The sequence below is a fragment of the Panthera uncia genome, assembly GCF_023721935.1.
Source record: "Panthera uncia isolate 11264 chromosome B2 unlocalized genomic scaffold, Puncia_PCG_1.0 HiC_scaffold_24, whole genome shotgun sequence".
In the NCBI taxonomy this organism is placed as follows: Eukaryota; Metazoa; Chordata; class Mammalia; order Carnivora; family Felidae; genus Panthera; species Panthera uncia.
The window spans coordinates 107,894,646-107,916,197 of NW_026057580.1; the positions used below are offsets into that span (position 1 = coordinate 107,894,646).

Here is a 21,552-nt window from a genome sequence, read left to right on the forward strand (position 1 = left end):
AAAAAAAAAAAAAGTGTCAGCTTACCCTCAGGCTCAGCGCAGGCACGAGGGGGGTGGGAAAAAAAAAAAAAAAAGCAAAGATAAATGCCTCTAGGGTGAACGTGCGCTGGCTAATTCTCCACTCACTCTGCTGCTTTGCTCTATGTATCACATTAATCATGCCGGATGGGGAGACGTTTCAAAACTTAAGCAATTTTCAAACAAAGATGCACCATTTAAAAAATACAGCAACATAACTTTATTTTGCGTTGCTTTCTTTGTACCAGCAGTGAATCTGAAAACTGTGCTGCAGATGTTAGTACAAATAATTAATTAATGCCTGGGTGGGGACAGGAGGGAGAGGGGCAGGAAGCAAAATAGACGAGCGGAAGCAGAAGAGCCATTGCCCTCTCCTTTCTCTTTCCATGACCTTCCCCAGATCACAGGAGCTGGGCCAGTCTTCCCATTCACCACAAGGCTTAGCGCTGCCCTGGTTCCTGGACCAATTCAAACAACAGATGGGCAGGATTTAAACAGCTCCATTGTCTCATCCCACGGAATTTAATATGCCAGCTTCCCAGACCCCAGAGCCCTGTGATGCCTCCTGCGTGCTCTGCTTCTAAGAACTGAGCCCCGGTTTGGGTCTCGCCACCCTGCAGACCTCAAGTGAGTCCATGGATGGCTGCTTCTGACATCCAGCTGTGTAACCAGCACCCTGATTCGCTTCCTGGTGCTGAGACTTGCTCTCTTCAATCCAATATGCTACCCACTTGGGATTTTGTTGTTGTTGGGATTTTGTTGTTGTTGGGATTTTGTTGCTGCTGTTTTGTTTTTAATTTTTTTTAACGTTTATTTATTTTTAAGAGAGGGAGAGAGAGAGCGCCAGCAGGGGAGGGTCAGAGAGAGGGGGGGAGACAGAATCTGAAGCAGCTCCAGGCTCTGAGCTGTCCGCACAGAGATCAACACGGGGCTCGAAACCCCAAGCTGTGAGATCAAGACCTGAGTGGAAGCTGGACGCTTAACCGATTGAGCCACCCAGGTGCCCCTGTTTTTGTTTTTAAATGTTTGTTTATTTATTTTGAGTGGGGGAAGGACACAGAGAGAGGGAGACAGAGAATCCAAAGCAGGCTCTGTGCTGTCAGTGTGGAGCCCAACGGGGGGCTCGAACTCATGAACCGTGAGATCACAACCCAAGCCTAAGTCAGATGCTTAACTGACTGAGCCACGCAGGTGCTCGCCACCCCCACTTGGGGTTTTTGCTAGCCTGGTCGACTTCCTTCTCGGGATGTGCCTATCTCTTCTTGCACATCTTAATGCCCACCGTTGCCTGACCCACAGCTCTTCTTCGGGCATCACGCTGTGTCGTCCCTGCCCAGTTGCTTTTGCACCTGGGCTGGGTCTGCCTTCCAGCCCTCACCCTGCCGTAGTTTGGAATGTTCGCGCCAGACCTCTTCTCGTATTTTCTGTCTATCCTGTGTTTCCACCACACTTTGACCCTCACTCTGAAGTTCAAAGAAAATAAATGAATAAAAGTGGAGCAGAGGTTCCTAGAAGTTCACATAGTGCATCTGGGGCTGAAGATACTGAGCACTAGAAAAGACCATCTTCGTGGACTGGTGTATCTTGATATAATCCTAAAACCCCCAATCCCTCAGTGGTTGAGACAAATGGACGTGTGCGTTGAGGGATGGCAGTGGTGGAGATCCTGGGGCTCTTTAACTACAGACTTCTGGGAAATTTCTAGACCTCTGTCACTGACAGATAAGTCAGGTTTCCTTGCCACAGACACAATGAAGAGCTAGACACATCTTCCTCAGTCCCAGAAAACCAAGTGTCCAAAATCTCACCTGTAATTTATAAGATGCACTCGGTGAGGACGAACTTGGGACACTCCATTCCGGCAGGAAACTCCATTTGAGCCACAGTGACTTGAGGAATCATTCGTAGTCTAGCAGAGCAAAAACCTACCCAGAATGCTTGCATATTATGAAATGTATCATGTGCATACAAAATTACACCTTAAGTAATACAAATTAAAAATGCAGTTTAAGAAATAAATATTACCGAGACTATGAGAGCCCTGTGCGTGTTCCCATTCTCTTTTGTCATCAGAAATAGCCATTGTGGGGCGCCTGAGTGGCTCAGTGGGTTAAGCGCCTGACTCTTGATTTCAACTCAGTTCGTGATCTCATGGTTGGTGAGTTGGAGCCTTGTGTCAGTCTCTGAGCTGACGGTGCAGAGCCTGCTTGGGATTCTCTCTCTCCCTCCTTCTCTGTCCCTCCCCCCGCTCACATGTGCTACCTCTCTCTCAATCTCTCTTTCAAGATAAATAAACAAACATTAAAAAAGAGAACTAGCAATTGTTCTGAATTTGGAGCTTGTACTTTAATTTTTGTGCATTTGTGTTTACTTCCATGTATGTGATTATGTGTGTGTTTGTATGAATAGCATTATTTTGCATTTTCAATCTTGAGTGGTTCTACTCTGTGTATATTTTTCTACAACTTTTTTTCTCAATATGATTATGAGGCTTATTCATGCTGTTCTAATTCTGGGATCTGCAAACTATGGCCCATGGGCCAAACCCAGCTGGTGCTCCATTTTTATAGACTCCTTGAGCTAAGAACGGTTTTCACATTGGTAAAGGACTGAATAATAAACAAAATCAAAGCAGGAGACATGACAGAGGCCATCTGTGGCCAACAAAGCCCAAAATATGTATTATCTGGACCTTTACAGAAAAAGTTTGACCATTTTTGTTCTTTAGTTGTGTCTGGGTTATTCTTATCCCTATATTCTTCTAGAACACATTTAAAAAATTAGCCTGCCAAATCTCACGAAAAACCTTTTCAGGATTCTGAATGAAATTACTTTGAATTTATAGATTGTTTTGAAAGGCACCGATGCATTGATGGTATTGTTCCTTTCCATCTGTATGATCTATTGCTACTATAGTAAATTATCCCAAAGTCTGAGACAACACAAATTTATCATCTTATTACTATTTTTTTGGGGGGGGTCAAACTCCACTATACATCTCACTGGGCTAAACTCAAGGTGTTTGGGGGCTGTGTTGTTTTCCGAAGGCTCCAGTGGACGTGGTTTCCTTGCCTCCCCCAGCTCCCAGAAGCTGCTTGCTTTCCTTGGCTTGTAGCCCTTTCCGTCTTCAAAACCGTCAATCGCATCATTCCAGCTTCCACTTTGGCCATCACATCTTCTTTGACTCTGACTGACTCCGCTGCCTCCCTCTTCCACCTTTAAAGACCCTTGAGATAACGCTGGGTCCACCCAGATCATCTAGGATAATCTTCCCATCTTGGGGGAACCATCTCAAAGCAACCCTAATTTCCTCTGGAACCTTAATTCCCCATTGCCAGACAACTTCACATATACACAGGTACCAGGGATTAGGATGTAGACATCTTTGGGGCATCAGTCTACCTACCACGGGCCCATCTGGTGAGTTTTTTCTTTCAGTGATTATGTTTCTAAGTTCAAAACTTGCATTTGGTTCTTTGTATATCTTCTTTGCTTGAGACTATCTATTTTTCCATTTGCTTCACGAGTGGTTGCAGTTGCCTGTTGGAACGTTTTTACGATAGCTGCTTTAAAAGTCTTGTTGGATAATTCCGACATTCGTGTCATCTTGGTGTTGGCGTCTGTTGATTTTCTTTTCTCATTTGAGTTGAGATTTTCCTAGTTCTTTGTATGACAAAATTTTTGGATTGTATCCTATACATTTTAAATATAATGTTATGACACTCTGGTTCTTATTTAGGGCTTTAATTTTAGCTGGCAGTTAGCAGGTTTAGGTTCAGAACATACATCCTGGCCCACTTTTGTGGCTTGTGGTTCCAGTATCCATTTAGTTTTCAAAGCCTTGCGTTGCTATTCTGGTATGCTCCACTTGTGTGCTCCCCGGAGGCCAATCTGCAACCTGGGTGGTAGTCCTCACCAGAGTTCAAATCTCCGATCCTTTGCTGCGTTGATTTGGGTTGGTTTAACACATTGGCCTCTGGAGAATTGGCCCAGGACTTCGTATTTAGATTTCCTTACTTTCTGTAACGCGCACCCCCTTTCCCCCCTCCCCCCAAGCCTCTGCTGGATGTTTGTTTAGTGCAGGGCAGAAATGGTTGACAGGTCTCCATCCCACAGCCCCCCGGGGGTGGGTGGGGTAGCGGGGAGTGAAGGAGTAACAACCAGTGTTCGTGTTAGCTCAGGGTAGATATGGTTGATAGAGTTTTATATTTTCTTTGTGAAGTTTTCATGCATTTTGTTAGAATTGTTTTCTGGCACCTTATATTGTTTGGTGCTATTCTTTCACTTCTAAACATTTTTCAAAAGTACATTTGGATTTTCGGGCGCCTGGGTGGCTCAGTCGGTTAAGCACCCGACTTCGGCTAAGTTCATGATCTCACAGCTGGTGGGTTTGAGCCCCACGTGTGCTGACGGCTCAGAGCCTGGAGCCTCCTTTGGATTCTGTGTCTCCCTGTCCTCTCTGCCCCTCCCCCACTCATACTTGGTCTCTTGACCTCTCTCAGAAATAAATAAACACTTTTTTAAAAAGTACATTTGGATTTTGAGGTAAGTTGGCTGGAAATTTGGATGGTGTGGCACCAAATTATCATGTAAATAAGGTAATAGTGATGGTCTTTTCTTAGGGGATTACTTAACTGAGTCAATATATTGAGACTGGATCATTATTGAGCTGTTTCCTTTAAGATCAATCAGAAATTTTTATAATAATTTGAAGGCACTTGGAATTGGCAAAGAATTGTTAAGGCAGCTTTTCTTCTGTTCAGTCTGACAGGAAGAACTGGGAGAAAGTAACTTAGAAGGCTGCAGAAATTCTTATGAAAATTGATGGGCAGAACAATGTAAGAACTGAAAAAAAAAAAGAAGAGAACAAAGTCTAGCATGATAAGTCTGGTCGAGGTCTAAGAACACACTTTAGATTATTTGGTAACAAGTCAACTTATGTAGATAAAAACTAGGATGCCAGCCACCTCTTAGAGAAGGGAAACACTAGCTAAGTGGATAAGCAAGGCTTTATTTGTGCTAGTAGCATGGACCAGCTTTGCCTATAAATGTGGACAGGTTGCCTATGTTGGAACATACCTAAGTGGTGGCATTAACTTGTAATTTCTTTAAATTTTTTTTAATGTTTATTTTATTTTTTATTTTTTTTTATTTTTAAATTTTTTTTTCAACGTTTTTTATTTATTTTTGGGACAGAGAGAGACAGAGCATGAACGGGGGAGGGGCAGAGAGAGAGGGAGACACAGAATCGGAAACAGGCTCCAGGCTCCGAGCCATCAGCCCAGAGCCCGACGCGGGGCTCGAACTCACGCACCGCGAGATCGTGACCTGGCTGAAGTCGGACGCTTAACCGACTGCGCCACCCAGGCGCCCCGTTAATGTTTATTTATTTTTGAGAGAGAGAGAGAGCGAGCAGGGGAGGGGCAGAGAGAGGGAGACACAGAATCCGAAGGAGGCTCCAGGCTCTGAGGGGTCAGCACAGAGCCCGATGCGGGGCTTGAACCCACAAACTGAGATCATGACCTAAGTTGAAGTCAGATGCAGAAAGAGCAGGGTTATGAGGAGAAAAATAAAGTGCCTGGTTTTGGATATGGAAAATTTAATGCCTGTTATACTTCCAGTGGTGGTGTAGGCAGTTGGGTATATCAGACTGGAATTTAGACAAGTCTACAATGGCGTTTTAGCTTTGGGACTCATCAGCAAGCAGATGGTGTTTGAAGCCATAGGAATGTGTGATATTACTCAAGGGAATAAGGTAGACGGAAAAAGAGAAGAAGGACTATGGCCAACTCCTGGGACACTCCAACATTTTAAAGTTGGACAGAAGAAGCTGGGGAGAAAACAGACCGTTGTGTCACCCAAGTCAAAAGAAGAAAATGTTGCAAGAAGGGAGAAGTGGTCAACTTCTCCGGTTGCAGCCGAAAACAAAACAAAACAAAAGACAGTTGGATTTCACATCCTGGAGGTTATGGTGGACCTTGAAGATAGTTACGGTTGTGGGGATAACGTTCTTATTGGATTGTGTTAAAGAGAGAAAGTTGTGGACACTCGACTGTGGAGAGTTGATTGATAATGCAACAAACACACACACATTGGTGAACAGACCAGATAAAGGACAAACCTAATCTAATGCATTTTCAAAACTTGTCTGCAAGAGGAAAAGAATGGGAGATTCTGGAGCAGAATGGAGACCAGCAGTATGACTGGGCTTCTATCTCAGCCTACTAATCTGGAGTCCCATCACGACTCAAAAAATTCCTGAAACATTTCACTAAATACTCTCGGTTTTGGAAAGAAGCGAAGAGAGAGAGTGTTCACTTTTTTTCTTCTTCTGATGGGACGTTATGAATGAATCGGGAAAGAAATCAGCAGAGCTGACATTTCTTGTTGCAAGAGAAGGAACCAAGCTTCACACTTAATTGGGAGATAGAGTCTGAAGCCTGGGAGTATCTCCTTATGGAAATGTATTCTATCCTCCTTCCCTTGCCCCCGTTAGCTAGAGCGAAGCAAGATACAGGACAGTCAATAATCTCACAAGCTAAAATGGAGCGCAGGAAATCCAACTTAGTCTGTATATCACCACCCAAGCCGAGACTCCCTCCTCTCTGGCATACTGCTGCTTCCCAGCTGCTGCTTTCTCAGACCACAAAAAGTGGATAAAACATGAAACATCCAGGCTAAAGCCAAAGTTTAAAAGAGAAAACATGATCCACACAAAAACTTGTACTTGAACGTTCATAGCAGCATTATTTACAATGCCCCCCCCCCCCCCGCCCAACATGGAAACAACCCAGTGTTGTACATAATGGAATATTATTTGGCAAAAATAAAGAAACAAAATCCTGATATACGCTACAATGTGGTTGAATCTTGAAAACATGCTAAGTGAAAGAAGCTAGCCACAAAAAACCGCATATTACACGGTTCCTTTTATATGAAATGGAATCCATTTAGATGTTCAGAATAGACAAATCTGTTGACACAGAAAGCACCTTAATGGTTGCCTAGGGCTGGGAGCAGGTTGGAGGAAAATAGGGAATGACTGTTGGTTGATATGGGTTCCCTTTTTTGAAATGTAAAAATGCCCTAAAATTAATTGTGGTAGTATTTCACAAGTTGTAAATATACAAAAAACTTTGAATAGTGTACTTTAAATGGATTAATTTTATGGTATGTGAATTATATCTCAATAAAGCTTTTAGAGTAAGAAAGAAAGAGACAGAGAGAGAAAGAAAGAGAGAGAGAGAGAGAGAGAGAACATGGTCTTAGAGAAGGCACTGAGAAAAACCCTCCAAAAGTATTCACGATATGGAAGAATCATTACAATGTCTGGGCAGAGTTAACTAACATGAGCAAGGTAATAAAATATATACATTGGATGCATAGAAATTGTGCAGAAATACTATAGGAAATAAAGGGAAATAACCATGTAGAATTCGCAAAAACAAACCCAATCCAGTAGAAATCATAACTCAGGTAATTCCTCCATAATGCTTCACGTAGTGCTGAAGTTAATGAGAATATTAAGTTAATAAGGCACAGAAGAAAGAAAAAATTATGAAACAACAGAATGAGATCAAAAGGGAGATTGCAGATCTAAGGTAATAAGTTGGGGTTATAAGCAACATCCTTATAGAACTAATTAAAAAATTGTAAGCAGTGAGGAATAAAAGAGACATTACGGGAAGCTGAATCCCAAGTCCATAATCTCTCCCTAAGCTGAAATGCCAAAATCCAAAAAACTAAGAAAATTTACAGGGTTATTTTTTTGGTAACCAATGTGGTAGCCTAATCTGCCCTGAACAGGTGTGAGGTTATTTATAATCATTGCTTATCCCACTTCATTTGAATATTCATATTTATCCTTTTCATTGAAATAAAAAACATTAAGAAGGTGACTTATTTATAAAGGGGAAAGAATAAATTTGACCTCGTACATCACTACCACAATATTCAATGACAGCAAATATTAGAGTAATATCTAGAAAATTCTGGGGGGGAGGCAATATGGTCCAAGAAAACTACATCTAGCCAACTATCAGTTGAGTGAAAAAGCAACGGACTGCATTCTCAAATATGAATTAAATCAGGGAATATAACACTCGTGAGTCCGTCTTAAAACAAATCGCTTGACGATCCAAAAAATTAGTACTTGAGGCTCAACAAAAACTCAAGAATGGAGAAAGTTAGGTTAAAAGGAATGGTGGTGAGTAGGGAATCCGTTTCAAGTTATCCCTTTTAAGTTATTTATAGAAAATTACAAAGGCTACATTGAATCAATATTTCTTTTATCCTCCTGAACGTATTCGGACCTTGGAATACCTTGATTCCAGTGTTATGGTCCCATCGTCCATACTATTGTTGTCTAGCATTTCCATTTTACTTTTAAAGACATTCCTCCTGAAATAATAATTTTCTTTTACAGTCGATGCTCAGAGCTTTTGATAACATGTTTTTCAATTTCTTTGCTCATCACTGCTTCTTGTATCCCATTAATTGAATTTTCTCCTTCCTTAAATATATCTTTCTGTGGTCAGTTCAGTGAGGGAGATCAATTTTCAGTTTTCTTTTGTTTGAAAATATCTGTATTTTGCCTTCACTTTTGAGTAATCATTTCACTCAGTACAAAATTCTCAAATGATGGTCAAGTTCCTTCAGCACTTGGAAGGTATTACTTCGCTATCTTGGTCTCTATTGATGCTTTGGAGAAGGCAGATGTCAGATTAATTGTTCATTTGTAGGTAATTTAGCATTTTCCCTTTGGTTATATTAGGGTCTTCTCTTTCACGATGATACCCCTTTTCTTTTCCTTTCTCTTCCCTTCCTTTCTCTCTCCTCTCCTTCTCTTCCTTTCTTTCTCTTTTTCACGTATTTTTGCTTCTGTCTTTCTCATATATTCTTCCAAAAGGACCTTAGAATATCTAGCATTTCAAAAAATTGTAAAGAGGAGTTAAATTTTGATTTGCATTTTTGTGTAACCTATTAATTTGGAACCAATTGATATTTTTAGCATCAGAATATTGATATTCCCATTTAAAAATGTGCTGTTTCTATCCATTTGAAAATGTCTCTCTATAAATGTTTGGTCATTTATCAAATCATCTTGCACCATATATATTAAATAAATTTATAAGTTTGCTACATTTTTGTTTCTATTTTGAATAGATTATTTTCTCTTTAAAACAAAACCTAAAATTTCTATTGGTTATTGCTACATTAAAGAAATCTGATTTTTTATAGATTTTTTTTTTTCTATGAGGATATGTCAGATTCTACACAGTATGTAGGGAAATAGCATAAAGGTCAAAACTAAAAGGAGGATGCAAAGAACAGAGATTTTTTTTTTTAAAGATGCAGGAAAATCAGTTTTTTTTTTTTAACCAAGACTTTATTTTTTTTAAGAACAATTTTAGGTTTACAACATAATTGAGAGAAATGTAGAGAGATTGAAATCTGTTTTTTTTTAAGAGGTCTGTTTTTAAGAACAAGTACATTTTAATTTATTAGACAAAATTCAAAGACTAAAGAGTGCATTTAATTTTCAAATAGACAGGGAAAGAAAACTAATAATTGAATACAACCAAGAAAAATCTTTTAATACATTTAATTTTCCTGCTAAAGATTAGATATATACATTGCAGAAAGTTCTTGTTGTAAAGACTGAATCAAACTTAATGGAGAAATAAACACACGGAAATACTGCACATATTAAAGTTAGTAGAGTTTGAGTGATATCTATCAATTGATACTTAAAGATACTAAGAAATTCCAATTCAGAGGCAGCAGAAATAATTTTTGAGACATCAGGAAATATATCCACCTTTTTTCCTGGAGTGTATATTAAAATAGGCCCTAGAAATCATAGAATCAAAGTCAGTATCTGAGGATAAAGTTAAAGAAATGATCAATTTATAATTTAGAAATCTCTGAAAGAGCTTAACGGGTTGCTTAACTTTGTAAAAACAAATCATGTCAGACCAATTTAATCCTCTTTTTTGGCAGAATGATGGTCTACAAAGATAAGAAGCATTTGTAAAATGTAATTTTAACTTCAAGAAATGTTTTTGTTCTGTTGTGTATGACATGTTAATTATAAACTAAGAGAGTATGATGTTGTGTACAATTCTCAATGGCTAGTTATCATTAACCTCTTCCCAACTGGGAACTCATATTATCAGGTAGTTGCAAGAATTCATGGTGGAGTTCTTTGGATTCAATAATTTGGTTGAAAACCTAAACAAAAGATTTGAGATTTTGCTAATTAAATTTGTGGATATCATGAAGCTAAATACTAGTATTATTATCTGGGGCTGAACTTCAAAACAATCTTGAAATATTAGAAAAATTCTAAAAGATTAATCAATACTACTAGAGAAAACTGTAAGATGTGGGGAATACTTTGGGAACATTTTGGGGGGAAAATAGCTGCATGGTAAAAATAGATTGGCTCAATGGGAGTATAAAATTAAGAAGAAATTCCCAGTATATTTGTGGGGCAGAAGTTGAGTTGGGGCTTAAGTGTCAAGACGATCATAGATCAAAATGTGACAGTAGGGGCCCCTGACTGGCTCAGTTGGTAGAGCACGTGACTCTTGATCTCAGGGTTGTGAGTTCAAGCCCCAGGTTGGGTGTAGAGCTTACTTACAAAAAAAAAAAAAAAAAAAAAAAAGAAAGAAAGAAAAAAGAGAAAGAAAAAAAAAGTCCGCATTAAAAGAGAATCAGAAAGAAATATGGAAGGAAGGAAAGAGAGGCAAATATAGAATTTAATTGTATTGAAAAGCATGGCACACGAGATCTAAAAAAATCACTTTCCCCCCCAATACTAGTCATGTATCTATTAGAATATTATGTCTCATTTTAGGCAACACATTTTAAAAGGATGTGAAGGAATGGAAACGGATTTGAAGAAGAGCACCAAGAATGATTGAAGGACTAGAATATATATCCTAGGCTGAAAGGTTAAGAAGTTAGTATTGTTTGGAGTAGAAAAGGGATAGGTAAGAGATGATTTTATCACTTTCAAGATATAAAGGGTTTTCGTGAAAGGTAACCCCCATTGGTGATTTCTCAGGTCTATAGAGGATGAAAAGAAAGCACAAAGAAGCTTAAGATTAAGCAGAAAAGATCAGGTTTGGATACAAGGCAGATGTCTCTGCCATCAGGGTGACAGAAATATGAAACAACTTCTAAAGGAGACTCTGAGCCAGGCAGCCATATCAGTCTCCATATTGGATGCACTGCTGAACATGAAAACAAGTTTGAGAACAATGACGTCTATCAGGGGTCAGCAAACTTACCTCCTGCAGGCCAAACCTGGAACATCATCTGATCTGGGGACAGCCCATGAGCTAAGAATGACTTTTACATTTTTAAATCATTAGAAACAAATCAAAAGAAGGTTCCATGACGAAAGGGACTTACATAAAATTCGACTTCAATGCCCATAAATAAAGTTTTATTGGAACACAGCCATGCCCATACCTTGACGTACTGTTTGTGGCTATTTTGACGCATTAGAATGGCAGAGTAGAGTAGTTGTTACTGAGATCATATGGTCTGTAGAATCTAAAATAATTACTATATAGCCCTTTACAGGCAACATTTCCTGAGCGCTGACCTATGTGATTGTAGCCACGTATGTAATACACGGAATTTTTTCTCCGAAGTCTAGAAGCTTTCTTTGTGGTAATAAAAATGGACCCCCCTGGGGTCGGCTGAGGAATACAAGCGGCACATCCTTTGAAGCGTCTTGGAGAGAGCCTTGGGTCCACAGAAGAACACGCCAATGTTGCTGCTGCAGTAGGGTAAAACAAGGAAAGAGTGTGTTATGCGGAGGCAAGGCTGGCCAGAAACTATGATGGACTGACACAATTAGGGAAGTGGTTGGGGTTGTGACTTTCCTTTTCTCCGCTCACTTCCTTTTCCTTAGATCTCTTTCCTACTCTGGGTACCATGCTTCCCCACAGTTTCCAGAATCTTGTTAGACCCTAAGTCACACAGGCTGGAACCAAGAGGCTTTGACGAGCAGGGCCCTGCTCACTGGGGAGAGGGTGGCAATAACAGAGGTGCTGTCTCTTGGATTTCTGGTCAGGTGACCCTGATTGACCTCCTCCTGGATCGGTGGCTGGAATGTGAGGGGCCTGCTCTGCTTCACTCATCACTGTCATCCCAGAGCCTGGAATACTGCTTGGCGTATAGTAGGAAATACACATTTGTTGAGTATTGAGCTCTGTTGATTATCACCTGCACGGTCTTGGGTAAGACCCTGGATTCCAGTCTCTGCATGCGTAAAACAAAGAGGCTAATGGCTACATCACATGTTTTCTTAAGAACAAAATGGGATAGTGCATTCAAAAAGGTTTTAGAAGTGTTAGTTATTATGAATATCTTGTTCAGCCCTGCCTTTTTATACATAATAAGATTTTTGCTAAAGTGATAGCAATCTAGTTTATTTCTGCTGTTAGGATGCCTTTGGTTTTCAAAGAAGGCCAAAGAGAAGAATCGGAAAGGAAGAAGAGACATTGTTGAAAATGGGGTCACCCAAAAGTCGTCATCTCTAGTCACGGCATTTCAGAAAACTGTGTTGAAGAGGTATTTTGCATATAGTGGCCGTCCCGGGGTTGTTCAAATCCCTTGGAACCATGACTGCCAGCTTTGCTTGTAGACAAACAACCTACCGGCGCAAGGATTCAGGTTGTCTCTGAAAGTCAGGTGCAGACAGTCTCTCTAGGGACTTATGGGCCATGTTTTCCTTTGCCTTCCAATGTTCTACACCTTGTAGCATTTTTCCAGTCTCTGGCACAAGTTGAATTAGTTACTTTAGTCTAAAGCAAAAGTTCTCGTACTTTGCATAAAATCACCTAGGCAGATTGTTAAAACACAGATTCCCAGGTTTGAATCCAAGGAATGCATTTTGAGCAAAGCCCCCAGATAATACCGAAGCACATGTTCCCATGAGCCACACTTTGAGAAACACTAGCTTGGAGAAATTCCTGGGGCTCTAGGTCCAGCCCAGTGAATACCTCTCCTTCTTCATAGCTGCCTTTTGTTGGGAAGCTCGCCTATAGCCTTGTTCTCCTTAGCTTGTATGTTAACATGCTTCTCTGCCATGTGACCAATCCACATTTTAATTATGCATTCTAGGACCGTAATAAGCATGGTAGAAATTGATGGTTCAATTACATTTCAAACTCTAGCTTCAAAGGAACTTATCAAGTGGACTCATTTGTAAATGACAATATGTTTAAAATATCTAAGTAGTATTTTTGAAGGCATTATTCCCATGGCTACATTTAAGAAAGTGCCTTTTTAGAAAATATTTTCCACTGAGAAATACGAGTTTATGACTTAATGAAGCAACTTTACAGTATTTGTGGGAATTGAAGGCACTGGTTAAGAATGCTCTTGGTTCCACCACTTTGTTGCTGAGGGGACTTGGGCACATTAACTATCCCCTCAAAGCCCATGATCTATGAAATGGGGTGCGTTATGATACGTAGCTCCTAGAACCTCGGAGGGGATCAGACAAGACATGGCAGATCCAGCCTTCCACCCCGTGCTTGGCACAAGGTGAACTTCAGTAACAGCTTACACCGTGACCGTCGTCATTACGGGTGTCTGGGTTGGCTCCGCAGAGCTGAACAGAAGAGGCGATGTGGACTGTTATCCCAACGGCGATGACAGTCTTCCTGGATCGGCACTCCAGCCCTGGGTTGTTTGAATTCTGGAGTGACACATTTTGAACGATAGATGGGTCAGGCAAAACGCTTTCCGGCGAGGAGTCACAGCTTGGCTTTGTGTCTGATGCCCAGAGGTATCCTTGCATCTAGGTTCAAAGGCTCTGTTATGGGTGGTGATATTTTTCTGTCCATGGAGGCGTCACCAAAGAGATTGCCCACTGGCCCATTCCCAACAGGCTAACATTGCCCTTTCGTTTGCAGCCACAGTGACTGTTTGCAGGTCCCGAGGATACCCTTTGATGCTCTGCCTTTAAGACTCCATTTCAAAGGATTCTGATTGCCAGTGGCCAGGTGTACCACTGGTGTCCCCAGCAGTTCACAGCAATCCTGCCTCTTTTGAAGTTATAGCTATTACTCTGCACAGCTAAGTACACACTCTTCTGCATTCATGGAGCCGTCATGGTTATGCAGTCGCCAAAAAGTCTCACAAAGGCCACTCATTATCTGCCTTCTGCTGAGGCAGAACGGCCAGCCCTTCACTAACACTCTGTGCGTCACTGTCCCCACACATGACAGTCTTGCGCTTGCCGTGCTTACCCTCCTCGGCATTTTGTGGTTTCAAGTATGGGGATTTCTGGTCACGAATGCACACTGTGTGAATCAGAGCCGAGAAGCCGCACAAAGTGGTTCAGGCACAGATGTGGCTGTATTTTTTTTTGTTTTTTCTTTTATGAGGCAATGGACAAGTGCAACAGAACCCTAATGGGGTTGGTAAAGAAAAAAATCCTTCTATAAAGTTTAATTACCCACTATTGCTTAGAATTAAAAAAAAAAAGGGAGAGAGATTCTCCGTAAAAGAAGTATAAAAACACAAGGCATTATTCTCCGGTTTACAGCCTGCAAGCTGTGGAACTTGCACATGAATGAGGGGTTGGATCCAGGACAACATTAGCGGCATCGATCAGTCTGGGCTGCTGACTTTGATGCGAAAAGGACAAATTTTACACGAGCTGCAAGGATGGTTAACATTAGCAGTATTATTTTTAGCTCTGATAAACAGTAAAGAAAATCCTTCTGTCCCCCTCTTATTTGCTAAATAACTATTGTGCTCTTTTCTGTGGGGTTGATGCATTTTTCAAAAACAGTTCAGCGACGCCATGCATGAAAGGCATCCAAAATGTCACCCACCAGGAGATTTCTGCTCAGCAGATAAATGGGAGAGTGGGTGTGCCTGGGAGTAATCCTACCATCTTGCTGGCTTCTCAGGTTCTGCTGCCTTGAGCCCTCCTCTCTTTAAATTGTATGTTTGTTTTTATGTGTTGGCTTTTATGCTTGGTAAGTTATAACCCTATAGGGGCAGACCCTAAACCCCATTTAAAAAAAATCAAACTAGTTTATACCCTGAGTGCATTCTGCAAATAAAATCGATAACCAGAAGCTTCCCGTGGATTTATGGAGGCTTAGGAAGAAGACAAGGAAGGGTACAAACTTGGTATCAGACAATGGACACGACTTCTGGTTAATCTTCCCTCGTGAGTGTTTTTCACTAGAAATTCCTCCAAATGATTCACTGTATAATTATATTTTGTACAACACCTTCTTTTCACAACCACAGATGACAATTGTGTTGGCCAGCTTTTTTGAAAACCCATCTCCCGGTTGGTTTGTAGCAGCCTGCTCTGTTACTTTTCTCCACATCCTAATTACTTGGTGGTTCATCAGGAGCTACGAAGGTCCCTAACGGTGCTTGCTCACTGCTGAGAACTGACTTGCTGTTCCCACCAGCCCCGTTTTCTTTGGAAAGAGCTAGGGATTCGGTCCCAGCTTCCACAACCTTCTCCTCGTCCCTTCTCTCGCTGATGCTGGCTCCTGTGCTCAGCTCCGCGGAGCACAGATCAAGTTGCTGCCCCTGAGGATGGCCATGGTCAAGTAGAAAGTGAAATAAAAGATAAAAGGAGTCGTCTCGTAGCATTGGATTCCAGGAAAGGGTGGAGCCATTTTTCTGCCAACCCCTCCAGATAAAACACTACAGTATATATACCTTCATCCAGAAATATCCTAATATATTTGTCATATCTAATGATTTTCGAGGCAACGTCATCAAAGACACTTTGCAGAATGACAGATCCACGTGCGCTCACCCCCCTCCCTAATCTTTACTACCTCGAATAGAGTTAAGCCAGTGATTTCCACTGAATCTTCACTTGACTATAAGGCTGGATGTCCTCTGGTGGGAAGGTACGACTGAAATATGCTAACAACATCCCAGTCATAAGTTAATGGTGGCTTTACTCTTCTCATCAAGCTATAATTTATCATGAGTGGGATTTCCACTGAAGCCTCTTCCTTTGGGTATTCTGAACATTTTAGTCGTACAATGAATGTTTAGAATATCCTATTAGATAGAGGGCCCTGTATGCTATAATCAGAATGTTAATTTCTTAAAAATATCATTTAAAAACATTTTGCACATATGCATGTACAAATGAGAATTGGAGAGTGTGCACACAAGCAAATGTGGTTCCAGATGGACACATTTACTCAATTTAGTCTAAAGGTATTTTTACAGTTCTGAAAACAATGGGTGGTCTAAAATACATTTGTGCAATATGGATTAGAATCTCCCAATCATATGGTAAGTCGGCACCTTTCTTTATTTATCGTTGGGTTGGATGGAACAGTTCTAACAAACGGTAGTGCTCTTTTAGTCTTTATTTATTCCTTCCAGATAAGAGAAACACTTCTACTCAAGTTACGAAGAAATGGCCGAATCTCCAAAGTTTTTATGATGATTAATTACATAAAGTTCTACGTCTCCATGGCACGGGGAGTTATCCGCAGATAAGCCAAAAGTGGCAAACGATAAACACGATGTGAAATGGAAGAGCAAAGAGTGAAGTCTTATGGAAAATCATTTTACCCAATTAATTAAAAAACGAGTGGTCCAGAAACCCAGACGGTTTAGTATGTGCACAATGTGTGTTTATCAAAAAGGTAGCTAGATGCAGCAAAGATATATTTATTTTCATTCTCTGTACCTTCTTGGAAACGATTCCCTGATTTTCGGAATATTTGTTAAAGCTTGGGAACATACTGAGAATGTTTGCAAAAATTGACATATAGCTTCCATTTTTGTGAAAGAGACACATTTCTATAGATTTCTAAGACATGACTATCAATGCATGTGTTTTTAAAGAAAACTTTTAATGAATTTTACTTATTTTTGAGACAGAGAGAGACAGAGCATGAGCAGGGGAAAGGCAGAGAGAGAGAGAGGGAGACGCAGAATCCGAAGCAGGCTCCAGGTTCTGAGCTGTCAGCACAGAGCCCGACGCGGGGCTCCAACTCACGGACTGTGAGATCGTGACCTGAGCTGAAGTCGGTCGCTTAACTGACTGAGCCACCCAGGCGCCCCTCAATGCACATGTTTAATTAACAAACCATATTTTAGTTGGGAGAATGGTTTTCATTGGTTTGTGGTTGAAGTGCTTTTCTATGCTTGTCCAGCTTAAGCAGTGGACACAAGTGTCACATGCCTATGAGTTTGGGCCCATCGATCAAAGGTTTCCTTTCCATACTTCCACATATTAGTTGTTGCTCTTCTTCTGAAACTATGCTTGTGTTCTGTAATACAGCTGACAAAATTACAAAAATTCATTGCAGGTAAAAAACAATAGAATGCCCTTTCGCATTTTCTACTTTCGGTCTTTGATGTCTTTTTAATTTTTTCCTCCCTCTTCCTTATTTGTATTCATTTTGGTGCCCATCAATTTGTTTCTCTATTACTGTTATTTTTGCAATTTTCTGGTTCCTTTGGAGCTTGCACTATTCTCTTTGATCTGCTTCCCTCCAAGCTTTATTTTTGGTGCTGTTTTTCACGTTCTGTAAAAAAATATTTTTGCCCCTCTTCCCTTTCTTCTTTTGATTTAACTCCTTCTTCTTAGAACCAGAATGAACACCAGCTTTGAGTGAACAGGTAAATGTTTTTAAAAGAGTAAGCCCTAAGAATCCTTGGCTTCGTGCTGATGAATAGAAATGGTTGAGAGCCTACTTCAAAGGCCCTCAAGAACAAAGAACCTTTTCTGAGGCCACTAACAAATCCACCAATTCTTCCTGACCCATCTTTGCCAAAAGATATGAGCTAATGACAGGAAAAGCCTGTCTTGTAAGAGTAGCCAACGAGGCTTGGGAACAAACATATCCTTGACATAATCGAGGAAAAACATACTGTTTATCTCTTTAATAACCATCCTGAAGAAAATTAATGTTACTTTGTCCTTTGTGCAGAACAATAATTGGATTGTGTGTTTCATTTATATCTGGACAAAGGCCAGGATATTGAAATACTTCTCAAAATTAGATTTTCTTGTTTAAAAATTAGATTTTATTGGCATTCTCTTTCTGAGATTTCTTCATTAAAAGCTTCATTAAACATAAATCTTCTTTTACACAGCAGAAAGCAAAATTATTTTAAGGAGGTCATTTTAAAAGCCTTTTGGAAGGAGGGTGCTAAGCTCTTTACCGGTGACTTGGACCGAGGAGCTGGCATTCCAGGGAAAAAATGATCATTGATCTTTGCCTACGTGTGTCTGATATTAATTACATTGACAGTTGAAGCGATATAACAAGTCGTGTTCTAGTGTCTAAGGCTGTTACAAATACACTATTTTTAAAATTTGGGGCTGGGAAGTATGCTGTAGAGGCTTGATTCAGTGACAAGGCCTTAGGTGGCCTCTTTTACTCTGGGCGAGATGAAGTCAACCATCAGGAAGAGTTTACATAGCTCATGAGCTGAAAAGTTCAACTGGGTTTTAAGTACATTTACACACTAAACTTTCATTACTGCTTCTGAAAAGGAACGAGCACTCTCCTCCCAAGGGCAACGAGAGAAGTGCCAAGTACGTGGTTCTCCTGCCTCCATATTGTTTTCTACTCTTCACTCTCTGACACTTGGACAGACTCACTTCCTAGCACTGCCCACCATAATTGTTTGGGCAGAGTTTGTGCAAATTCAGTTCTGCTCTTGGTCTCCTGGTGCTGTTTCTGGCTCACACCTTTCCGAGGGAAGGGAGATAGTTAAATGGTTTGGTTTGAAAGGCCTTCCCCACTGGGCCACAAACTTCAGGTATAACAAAAATAAAGAAATACAACGTAACAAGTCAATAAGGGGCGATCATAACAAGGAGTGGTCTTATCTATAAGAACTCAAAGCAAAGATATATGTGTCTGTGTCAAAAGCCTGCAAGTAGGAACATTCATCCTATAATTGAAAACAAAGTGTAGAACATTTATCAAATGAATAGATGTTTTTCTCCAAAAGGAGAAAATACCAACCAAAAAAATCTGGTCATGATTGTAACATATGCTCTTGTAACTTTTGTTAGTTTTCTACTTACAATCTTTTTAAAAACCCACAGATAAAATGATCCAATCTTTGCCTCTGGACAAGCACCCAGTGGGTATGAGATGAAAAGTGGTGATTTTCAGGTCTCAGAGGAGGCTGGGGGTCGAGGAGGGGGGACTGGGCATTGAGTAGGCAGCTCAAAGGAATCAGATTCTGAGGCTCCAGAAGCTGGGATGGGTTCAAAGCACCACATTTAGCGAGGATGGGGCACGAACTGGATTGTAGGCCAAGTGTCAGGCCAAAAGTCAAGGCAAGTAATAAAATGGAGCTGGTGGGTTTCAGGAGTGGTGCCTGGAGAGTCCCAAGACCACTTGCTGTGCTGTGGCCTTGTCCAGCTCTTACCGGTCAGCTGAGGCCAAGCCTGAGGGTAGAAGTGATTGCACAGTTGGTCACCTCCCTCTCTCCCTTAGCTCTGAAGTTAAAGGTCAAGCTTTTCCTTGCCTTTCTTGGTGGAAATCTTTTACTCTCAGCATGATTCAACGTCAGGAGAAGGTTCCCACTGCCTCCTTCCTGGGCTGATGCAGGCGTGGTGTGGCAGGAGTCCAGAGCCTCTGCAGTGACTGCTCTTGGTTTGGGCCTGGGGTTATAGGGCAGGCTGCCATGGCACAGGGTATAGAGGATTGGCTGGGGGTCTCAGAGTTTGAACTGGATGGGTTATGAACCTTGGACATGGTCACCCCTTCCACACACCCCTCCTTATCATACCTTCTTCAAACAGCTGGTCTGGGGGAAGTCTCACAAATTCATTGACAATAAATAAAAAAAAGAAAATGGAACAGCTCTGGCACAAAGAGAGTATAAGAAAAATGTAAGAAAGAGCAACCAAACTGACCAAAAGATGAATAATATTCACCAGAAGAGTATTCCAAAGAGCAGAAAACCTTCTAGGGAATTAGAGAAGGTTTCATGAGGCAATGACCCTGATGACAGAAGACCACAACTGCAAGGAGAGACGGAAACAAGGAGTTAGAGAGACGCCAGTAGATTTTAATTTACTCTTCATGGTTCAATACTGATAAAGTGGACAGAAGAAAGGTCAGGGTGTAGAAGATGTAAATGACATGATTAATCTGATAGCTAGGAGTCATTTATATTAAACTCTCTGACGTGCACACAGAGAAAATATTGTCCTCTCCTCCAAATATGGCAGTTCCTTGAACTCCGGTCCTTCTGAATTTGCTTCTTTGTCCATCTCGTCCAATTTCATGGCTCTAACACAGTTCACATCTGACATCTCCCACGTGTGTATCTCCAGCCTGAATTCCTCTGACTCCTGACTCATATTCACCTGCTTACTTGAAATCTCCACTTGGATGTATAATAGGGATCTCAAATTAACATGTCACAAAAAGGAACTCTTGATACCCTTTGCTTTCAAAGTTGCTTTTCTTAGTCATCCCCGAATGAGTAAGGGTAACTCCGTTCCAGCTCGGGTCATGCCAGTCTCCCATCGAATCCATCAACAAGCCATGTCAGCTCTACCTTCACAAAATACCAGCATCCAACTGCCTCTCAGCACCTGCTCTGTCCTAATCCAAGCCACTACCTCTGTTTACCTCCTCCCGGGACTCTCCTCTTCTGCCCGAGGGCACTTATAATCTATTCTCTCACAATAGCCAGAAGTGATCTCATTAAACATAAGACAGATCATGTCACTCTTCTGTTGAAACCTTTAAGTGACTTCTCTTCTCAGAATAAAATCCAAAGCCTCACAATGGTCTGTAAAAGTCCCCCAGTTACCTCTCCTATATGCCTTCTGCTACTCTTCTTCTTACCTACTCTATTCCACCCTTACTAGCCTCGTGGATCATGCCAGGAACAGTGCTGCCTCAGGGTCTTGGCACATGCTGTCCTCCTGCTCTTTCCCAGTTAGCTACATGGCATACTCCCTCACTTCCTTGGTCTTTCCTCAAATGTGGAAACTACTCTTTAAACAAAGACAGTTAGAAGACGTACTGACTTTCAAGAGCCATAGATGATGGGGATTCAAAACAAAAACCAACTTACGGGACATAGAATAACAATGATAACTATTTGCATTAGTGCTTTGCATTTTACCAAGCTATATATTTTTTAAATTCTGAAAAAAACACTGTGACTGCATGGTATTGTCCATGGTTTACTAAGGTCATAGAGCCGGTAACTTCTAGAATCAGAAAACAGAGACTTCACTACCATCTTGTGGCCCCAGAGCAAATGCTCGTCCTTGTCTACACTGAAGTTTATTACGTAATGATAATAATATAATATAATATATTATTTATTATAATCTATATTATAATCTATATTATATATTATAATTTATATTATATTACAATTAATATATTAATATAATATATTAATAATTGATATTAATTATATTATAATTATCATATTTATGATCATATTTGTATTACTATAATAATTATAATTATTAATATTATAATATTAATTAATATACATTGATTAATA

General features: G+C 40.6%; 1 protein-coding gene across 1 annotated transcript in view; it reads right to left on the reverse strand.

The window, feature by feature from the left end:
- Positions 1-11,605: 11,605 nt before the first annotated feature.
- NOX3 (NADPH oxidase 3) overlaps positions 11,606-21,552 on the reverse strand; it is a 61,993-nt gene continuing 52,046 nt past the window's right edge. The window contains exons 12-16 of the mRNA XM_049654676.1: positions 15,405-15,606; positions 14,242-14,348; positions 13,610-13,741; positions 12,262-12,342; positions 11,606-11,880 (exon numbers count right to left, since the gene is read on the reverse strand). Of these exons, the coding sequence (XP_049510633.1) occupies positions 11,686-11,880; positions 12,262-12,342; positions 13,610-13,741; positions 14,242-14,348; positions 15,405-15,606 (717 nt within the window). The 3' untranslated portion in view covers positions 11,606-11,685. The remainder of the gene's footprint in view (positions 11,881-12,261; positions 12,343-13,609; positions 13,742-14,241; positions 14,349-15,404; positions 15,607-21,552) is intronic.